Source organism: Priapulus caudatus, unplaced genomic scaffold (genome assembly GCF_000485595.1).
Source record: "Priapulus caudatus unplaced genomic scaffold, Priapulus_caudatus-5.0.1 Scaffold424, whole genome shotgun sequence".
Taxonomy (NCBI): Eukaryota; Metazoa; Priapulida; class Priapulimorpha; order Priapulimorphida; family Priapulidae; genus Priapulus; species Priapulus caudatus.
In genome coordinates, this window is record NW_014577485.1 from 43365 (window position 1) to 53460 (window position 10096).

Below are 10096 nucleotides of genomic sequence, written 5' to 3' on the forward strand. Positions count from 1 at the left end.
GAAACTTTCAAACTAATGAATGTCTACGAAGTAATTGACCCTACAAAATTCTTTACAAGATCTGAATACAACAGTACGTACTCGTGGCCATAGCCTCAAATTGTTCACTCCGCGTGCACGACTAGAGTTAAGGGGATTTTTTTTTCAGTTTTAGAGTAATAAATCACTGGAATAACCTGTCAGAAGAAGCAGTACAAGCTATATATATATATATTCCATCAGCAGAGCAAACCACAATTGCATACAGCATTAGCAGTGCCACGCAATGAAGACGTAATTGTGCAGCTCTGTCTTGAAAGCCCGTGAAAATCTTTTTTAATCACATCAATTAAATTTCATACACTTATATATATATACATCTACACGAACACGAAAATTGTATTTTTACGTGTTGTGGGCAAGGTGCTTGGTATAACCGCTTGGGGTGGTAGTGAACGCTGCTCATGCTACTATATATCTGTTGTATCGAGTCGCTTATGTATGTGTCTGAATGTCCTGGTTGTCACTAAACTTTAAATATCTCTCAAACTGCACATTGTTGCCAGGCAGTCTACGCGTGGCATCATGCGTGAGTGTGGCGTCTGTTCTCCCGCCCTGTTTGTTTCAACTCGAATTCAGCTGCTGTTAATTGTTAACGTCTAGTTAATATCTTTTAGTACAATTTTATACTTGTTCTGAAAATGTCTGAGAACTGTAGCGGATAGTATGAAATCTTACCTACAGAAGAGGTAGGTACGTACGTACACCGCTTGACAGAGCATGGCCCTTTCCCTTCCGCATCAGAGGCTAAACGAACTATTGAATTCGCAAAACTCATATTTGATGATGTTTCCACGCCATTCCTCACATCAGCTGAGGAACCCCGCGAAAGGGCTTAGCATATTTAGGCAGGGGGTTCTGAAGTAGGAGGAACTGGTCCAGCTTTGTACTGAGTGATTTGGTAATGGTTCAGATAGGCGTTCCTCAGTTGGAAGATTACGAGCTGAACCGTGAACCATCCGCCAACAGCGAAATGCAGCTGGTTTCTAGCTCGTTGGACGCCTCTGGCCCGACACGGGCAGTTGAAGGGCACTTCGGGTAAGCTGTTCGTAACATACCACATGGGTGCAGTAGTCTTCGTCTTGATAGGCACAGTATTCACAGAGTTTTTCCTATCTATACTCACGAGGGGCAGCCATACCGCCGTGCATGTGGTCGTCTGTAACCAGTCCACGAAGAAAAATAACGGGATAGACTGACTATATATATATATTTCGTGTGATCAGTGATGGGATTGCTGTTGGGGTATTTCGAAGGCCGTTTTGCATGCAGTTAATTGACTAAAACAGCTTTCCTACGTAGTCGATCAAAAGACGGTGCATATAAGAACCATTTTTCACAGATTATGAATTAGTTTACCCCATCTCTGACCGTTACAGCTTTGTGTCTGGCGTCATTCTGAGAGAGCGTCTGTCATCTTTCGAGAGAGTGCTGTGGAGAGCGTGCCGCGGAAACATCTATCTTAAGTTCGCAGATATTGATACTCCGCTGGAAGATCCAGTCACTGTGAGTACATTGCGCGGTGGTCATCAGACATTTCGGCATTCACAACCATGCAATAATAATGGCTAGAACAACAAAACATCCGATACGTGCGCTGCTATCTGTATTAAACCCAGTTTTAACTAAATATATGGCTTTGTGTTGCTTCGTAAAAACGCCACGGTGACCGAGTATTTTACAGAAACATCTTGCTTTGCGACGCAATTATATTGCAGCTTTTGCAACCCGCGCTTAATTAAGTCAATAAATGACGTACGCGCTGGCTTTTCCGAAGGCAATTGTGAATTTAAATAACAAACAATGTTGCTTTTAATGTATAAAATGTAAAATATATCGTACGTAAGCTTATCTGTTGTCACACCAATTATTGCAAATCTAATGTTATCTTTAAATTTATTTTGTCCGGATGTTTTCGCATTGTGCGTTTGCACACGATTGCGCCTAGCTCTAGCCCACTCATAAAATTTGTCTCAAAGTCCGAGAATATAAGATGTAAATGTGGGGTTATGCTGCGAATGCTAACTAATTGGCGAATCCCTTACCATGCTAGCCACGTCATCACTCGGCCCTACCTCAGCCTTGCACCTCGTTATCTTCGTCGTAATTAACACATGTATTACGAGGCTCTATCATGTTTTTGTTTACGTTTACATCGTACGTTAATGTCTAAGAACAGGGTGACCAGGTGAACAAGTGTGTGTTCATCATCTTATTCCAAGGTGAACAGCTAAAGTCCAGAGTGAAGAAGATCTGTGAAGGGTACGTAATGCACGCACAAGGTTACGATTGATTCACACCGGTTTTCTCTTTGTTTGTGACAGCTGATTTATCTTTGACAGCGAGAATATCGAAGAACAATAGGATTCATGAGCATATTCTTACTGCTGTCTTCTAGGTTCCGCGCTACGCTGTACCCATGCCCCGACTCGCCGGCAGAGCGCAGAGAGATGGCTATAGGTGTCATGACTCGCATTGAGGACCTGAATATTGTAAGTTGCATCGCCGGGGAACGATGTCCACGCATAAAAATTACAAAAGTGTGAATGGCCATGGCAGCGCCAGAGTAGAATGCTAATCGCTAGTCGTCTGTATGATATTGAACTTTGTCACTTGCGAACTTGGTTAACCGCACGTGTGCAGGTAGGTGTTGTGACAGATAGGAAACTATCGTAGTCTTCTTTGTTGTTTATTGTCGTCTAAATATTGTCACGTTTGGTCAGTAGCAAGCACGTGTTCTTTTATACGTAGGTGTTGGTGCAGATATGCGATCATCGCAGTCTACTTCATTGCTTGTGTTTGTCGCTCATATATACGTTGTCATCCGCGAATTTGGTTAATGGTTCTTATTCTTCGGCACGTAGGTACTGAGCCAGACACAGGACCATCGTCATCGCGTGCTGGTCGCTGCTGCGAAGAACATCAACGTGTGGTTCGTGAAGGTTCAGAAGATCAAGGCCATCTACCACGCGTTGAATCTATTCAACTTGGATGTGACCAGGAAATGTCTGATCGCCGAGTGCTGGTTCCCAGCGGACGAGGTGGAGAGAGTTAACGGGGCACTCCGTAGAGGCACCGTAAGTCTATATCATAGACTTACATCATCTATATCAAGAGCATATTAAAAAGGTTCCACCTTCTTAATACGCTCTTGTCTATCTCTCTCTCTCTCTCTCTCTCTCTCTCTCTCTCTCTCTCTCTCTCTCTCTCTCTCTCTGCTCTCTCCTCTCTCTCTCTCTCTCTCTCTCTCTCTCTACTCTCTCTCTCTCTCTCTCTCTATATATATATATATAATATATATATATTATATTAATATATATAGTCTACATCATCTTTCAAATATTCATCTATTACAACAGACTGGCGCAGGCTCCCTGTGCACGATGTTGTTAGCGTTTTTTTAAATGACAGAGGTAAATCATGAGCACTAGAGCTCAAGATAAGCGAACTAAGCTAAACGGGGGTCGTAATTATAGGGGGTGGGCGTTGTGTGATACTATAATAAACGTACCTAGACAACCATCTAGTTTAAAATTATTAGTTAATCATAGACGATAATTGTATTTGCCTTTGCACAAAAAAACAATTATATTTATAACGCTCGTAACAATTTATGTAACAATTGGTTGCATAGATGATGGCCATGCGTAGATATTACATGATTAGCGACTATATGTGAGCTGATAGCAAATAGATAAATATGTTCACGCTATTATACATATTGTTTAAGGAAAAGAGTGGGATAGATGCACCTTCAATTCTGAGCCAGACCGTAACTATGGCAAATCCACCGACCTACAACCGCACCAACAAGTTCACGTCGGCGTTCCAAAGCCTGGTTGATGCGTATGGTGTTGCTAGCTACAGGGAGGTCAACCCAGGTACAAAGTCTGTAGATCCATGTTCAATATTGGTGACCATGCATTGCCTAAAATTTGTGACTACATCTTCTAGAGCAGCAGCTATTGTTCTAATTTTTACTTCAATTAATTAATTTATTTATTTTAAACTAATTTTAATTTTAATTTTACCTAGGATTGTTCTGAGTTTTACATTGTCCTAATCTTTATCTATTACGTTTTCAGCTCCATTCACAATCATTTCTTTCCCATTCCTGTTCGCTGTGATGTTTGGAGACACTGGACATGCCATGTTGATGCTGGTTTTTGCTGCTTGGATGGTCATCAAAGAGAAATCCTTGCTAGCTCAAAAGAGTACGAATGAGGTGAGAGCACGAGAACTCAAGACATTTTTGTGCTTCAAATCGTGATTAGATATTCAAACACTGAAACAACAATGTTTTAATGTAGCACGGCTGTTGTAACCCAGCTTGCTGTTATAAGGTAACTTATGGTTGGGCGTCTGCCAAATGCTATTTTATTGCAGATATGGAACACATTTTTCGGTGGTCGTTACATCATCTTGCTGATGGCACTATTCTCTATCTACACTGGCTTGATATACAACGACTTCTATTCCAAATCTGTTAACTTGTTCGGTACAGCTTGGCATTCCAATTATACGTAAGTTACTGCGAAATATTTCTTGATCATGTTGGCATTTTTATTTGATGGGTGTTTGCTTCACTAATAATTTCACAAATGTTAAGTCATATATCTCATTCAAAAATCTTTTATACACACATACATACACGCTCATATTTGACAGGACTTTCACGGGTATTTTCAATATCTATGATGATTATTCTATTGCAGGAAAGATGTTCTTGTTGCCAACAAACAGCTGCAGATGTGTCCAAACAAGAATAACTGCGTTGGCCCTAATAATAAAGTGATTCCTACAAACTACCGGGGCTATCCTTATCCGCTCGGAATGGATCCGGTAAGTATATATATCTATATATTTAATGAATTTTCAAGCTATGCTATAGATCTAGATTACACAGCATCCGTTATGGAGCGTGGTGTAATTCAATATGTAGGGGCTATAACGATATAAATTATTGCTTAATCAAACAGGTAGAAGTCATGCTCCCTGTATCGTTGTAGCCATTTTAATTTTATCTCCTGCGTTATGATACGACTTGCTTATCTTATCATTTTCGGCTGTTTACACTTTTTAATTATTTTTCACTATTACTATTTTAATGTTTAACGTTGTTGTCGTTTTAATTTGAGCTCCTACGTTATTATTGTATTTTACAATTTTTTTAAATCATTTTTGCTAGTTTTTCTATTTTTTCACCATTACTGTTTTTTAGATATGGATGATATCGGTTAACATGATAACGTACAGCAATTCATTCAAAATGAAGATGTCAGTTATAATCGGCGTCTGTCAGATGTTGTTTGGTGTGATCCTCAGCATCTTCAACCATAGGTATGATAATTAATTGCGAAAAGCACACTTCGATTATTCTAGCTACGATGTATTAAAAATCGAAGTTCGATAACGATCGAAGGGTCTTCTTGAACATATAAATACTAATTTAATATCGATTACTTTGAATTACGGAGAAGTTCGCTGTACACATGCACACCTTTCGTTCATGTGAAGATTCCCACGTTCATTCTTTAGTGTTTGTAATAGCTTTTGTTTCCAAAAATCCCAGGTACTTCAAGCAACCGTTGAACGTATTTGCCGAGTTCATACCACAGCTGATATTCCTGAACGGCATCTTTGGGTACCTGTGCGTTCTGATCATTGCCAAGTGGATATCGTGGGCAGGCGACGATGCAGCCTGCGCACCAAGCCTCTTGCTGGGACTAATCAACATGTTCCTCTTCAAATATGTGGACGAGAAGGACTCCAGCATATCCTGCAGCCAGAAGCTCATGTTTCCTGCACAGGTTCAACTTCAACCACAACCGATCTAGTGTAGGGTAACGCGGCACCAGGGCCATGGCCTGCCCGTCCAGGAATAAATGACACGAAACGAATGAGAGAAATCCTAAACAGCTATTCATAAGCATTTCAAGCTTCCATTTAACTTCACTACAGTGTTCACTGAGGCTAGAAATTCTAAAATTCGGCACTAAAATGCGCATCGGCGCTCTGCCGAGGGAGCTCACAGCGCCTTCTTGTACCCTCCCTTTTGACGTATTTTTCTCCCCCGTTCCCCGTTTGTCCTTTCCTGGATAGTAAATTTCTTAATCCGTAGTGAACGGAACGTTATAAGAGCACGTAAAGAACCCGACTGGAATTCTTTAAAACTATGCAGTTCTTTTCTAAGTACTATATTATACGGACAAATGATCATGTATGTTTCTTCTTCTAAATGTGCCGCAGATTATCGAATAAAAGCAAATAAAAGTAGCTAAAATATTGCGTTGATAAAGCTATCGTGGTTGAGATTAGTTGAGTGTTATATTTGTGTTGCAGAAAAGCCTGCAGACGGCACTAGTATTCCTTGCAGTGATCAGTGCATTGGTACTCTTACTGCTAAAGCCACTAGTCCTGAATTACCAACACAAAAAGAAACTTCGACAGGTGAGGATTGCGGGTAACAATTCATCAGTTGAAAACCATGACATAAAATGCGCGTGTGTATGTTCAAAGTTTAATGACCTTCTTGAATGCTGGTTAAAAAATGATTCATGTACCATGGTTCGGAATTAGGCTTGAGCCCTACTGTTCACCCTGAGCTACATGGTCGTGATTTTGCTATACAACTAGGCGGCAACAGCAAGCCAACAACCTGGTCCATGCATAGAATCATCTGCGGAGGACCACTTAACGCCATCTGGCGGAGGACACGGAGAGAAGGGCGACGAAGACGAGGTTAGTTTATTTTGATGCGTTTAGCGAATAATTGTAGCGTATAAATCCACCATAATTCCATCAAATAGCGACTCCTTGGCAGTTATTGCCAAAATAATAGGTAGTCAATACATACAAAGGAACGAATATGTAAATATTTTTATATAACCAATCCATGTCACTGGCACAGATTGTCCTACATATTTACTTCCAACGTGTACGCATTTAACAAGGGACTGCAGGACTGTCTCTACAGGGTAGACATGTATCTATAATTGAAAATGGAAAAAATGGACATAGTATTGATGATGACCATTTGTTTTCTTCATGTTCTATACCGCAGTTTGACTTCGGGGAAATGTTTGTGCATCAGTGCATCCACACTATTGAGTTCTGCCTGGGATGTGTGTCCCACACTGCATCCTACCTTCGACTCTGGGCCCTCAGTCTTGCCCACGGACGTAAGTTCACAAGCACAGCATTTGATTATGGTCTTCGTGTTAGTTGTGATTGCGAGACGGTAAATGTGAAATAATTATCCATTAGATTGCAACACAAACAAGCGCACACACACGCACGCACGCACACACGTGTACACGCACACACGCACGTGCGCACACACATGGCTAGTCGTCGTGTAACAACATTATCTCTAAGGTGGTTTGATTCAATTTGGCACCTCAATCATTTTGGTCTAATGATATTTACTTCGTCGCTAACCTTAAATCTCTGTCACGTGGAGTAGTAAGTTGGTCTAACACAAATCGAGTAGCACAGTGGACCTGCTTCCCCCTAGGCGTTTTCGCGCGTGACCTAATAATATAGCTGGGGCTGTTTGAGCGAGGTTAGTTTACCAACAAGACAATCACTGATATAATTAAATTATATGCTTAACAGAGCTTTTAAAATCGTTGACTCTCGTGACAATACTCAGAATTTCCACTGTCGCGTCTTCACGTGCAGGTTAATGAAACGGATACGTTCATAATCGACTCACTATCTGCCGCCATTTATTTCCAGAACTGTCCGAGGTACTGTGGACGATGATTCTACGCATGGGCTTTAGTGTCAACGGGTTGTTTGGCAGTGTCATGATATTCGCTGTCTTCGCTCCCTGGCTGATGCTAACTATCGGCATATTGCTCGTCATGGAAGGCCTGTCCGCGTTCCTGCACACTCTCCGTCTGCACTGGTGAGTGGCGCCACCTCGTGACGGATTCCGACTTTACTCAAATTTCCTGTATTCTGTAATCAGAGCTAACCGGTTGAAAATTTATTGTCAGCGGGCCCGGTTAATGATCGTCATAGACCGGGAGTAAAGGAGCCGCTCTTACATGATTCACGGGTGCGTTTGCTGTTACAGGGTGGAGTTCCAATCAAAGTTTTACATCGGAGACGGCGAAGCGTTCATCCCGTTCTCGTTTGATGACATTCTGGACCAGGCTGAGGCGTCTAACCACGAAGTGCGCTAAAATTACAGGCAACTAAACGAAAATGCCGCAATAGCGTGTCTATACAAAGCTAACGGTTGCTTCTAGTAATTACAACATGTTTTAAACGTTAATCATATAATTCTTTATAAATGTGAATCTATTAAGTAAGAACATAATAATTTATGCCTGAATGTGATTACTCTCGTAATCAACATATTGTTATGTATTATTTCGGTATCATGGCATCTTAACGATTACTGTGAAGAATTCTCGGCGTAATGCGAATAGCTACTGTTTTAAATTAACCAATATATATATTATTAATAAACGGTGTAATGTTGTGATTTTTGTGTTTCTGTTTTTTTCACACAATTAATTAAAACCGTATCATTCGTATTGATCCTATGCAATTTTATATCAGAATGTCCGAATTTGTTCTGACATGTATTTGCCCCGTGTTCTATATTTTTTATTCGCATCGGTCGATCTTTTATCGATGGGTGTCATTAGGTTAATGATCAGAGTAGTGGCGGCTGATCTAAGTAGTGGTGGTAGGTGGGTATTTACTCAAGTCTTGAATCATCGCATTGACAGCGGTAATAATTTATTAGTAAATAAGTCCGCTTACTTATGTACAAATTTAGTGTCTATAGTATCGGACGTATAGTACATAGCAGCTGAACGCTATACTTGCGCGAACTGAAAGACTGAAAGGATCTGATGCGCTAGAGGTTGGCGAGATGGCCTGATTTATTATTATTTTACATTGGTATATTTACTTAGGCCCTATACTGCTTTCATTTAGTTGTATTCTTCTTTATTTAATAATTTCACCGTTGAGCAGGCCTAATTACTCTTGACATTCAATGAAGAGCAAGGTGAGAGAAAAGATCATCAAATGATCGGGGAGGTTCTGCTGCGCCCCTGAACTATCCGTGTAGCGGCTAACATCGTGTAGTATGTGCACGGCTCTGCACGCATGGATCATGCTTGCTGAGTGACTGCAGGTTAGATACTAATCAAGCACGTATTCGTTACTGTATGTTGAACAAACAGCGACAACCGATTCAGCGAGGCCGATATTGAGCAGTGTCGCGCGACAGAGCTCTGTGATAACTTCATTCGCCCGCAAATACGGACGGATGAGGACGTTGAATTACAATGACAATAATTAGAGTGAATGTCCGATGACACGGAATGGCATGAGCTCCGGTGCGACCTTGCGATCCGATCGTGTAGCTTTGACGCGTGGCGGGGGAAATTCGCCTGTATGGGCGGCCCGCACAGTACGTTGTAGCCGCGTTAGCCCAGTACTTTTAGTTGTTGAAAAATTGGGGTTTGAGCAACTTTTACGATATTCGCTAGCTATGAATGTTGCACGAAATATTGACGCATCGGATATTGGCATAATTTTTCTAGTCGTTTAACTGAAGACAGTGAATAAAAATATATGGTATGCGGAAGCAAATATGCAACTATACGCAATTATTTAAAACCCAACTTATAATCATATGTAATCAATGTAGGCCCTATCTATCAAACTTTTTGTATAAGAGACAGTACTTAGATCATGGAAATGCCAGAGAAAAGAGCTAGCGTATTTAATGTTACACAACCTTTATTCTTAGTCGTGACCGCTCGTCAGTAGATGGCTACACGCTTCACTATATAGGAATATATATGAATACATGGCATAATGCCTGTGTAAATACACTCGTGCGTGGTCTCTCTCCATCGCTATCTATCTCTTTCAACGTCGCATAATCGTATAATAAACTATTACGAACTCAATGAAGTGACAATTGCGACAAATTGTTAAAACTGCAACACTGTTAAACCAGGCGAACTGCCTTCGTCCATTCGATAATCTTGTTTAGTAGTACGTCATAGGGCCATTTCGCCTA

General features: G+C 40.9%; 1 protein-coding gene across 1 annotated transcript; it reads left to right on the forward strand.

Moving 5' to 3' along the window:
* The first annotated feature begins 943 nt into the window (after nt 1-943).
* LOC106810251 lies at nt 944-8498 on the forward strand. Its single transcript, XM_014813542.1, has 16 exons — nt 944-1077; nt 1419-1545; nt 2219-2301; nt 2438-2531; nt 2904-3116; nt 3770-3920; nt 4125-4264; nt 4426-4562; nt 4755-4881; nt 5261-5379; nt 5612-5849; nt 6382-6489; nt 6676-6780; nt 7103-7220; nt 7780-7951; nt 8123-8498. Exons 1-16 carry the CDS (start codon nt 944-946, stop codon nt 8229-8231), a joined length of 2175 nt encoding a protein of 724 aa, XP_014669028.1. The 3' UTR covers nt 8232-8498.
* Nucleotides 8499-10096: the final 1598 nt, after the last annotated feature.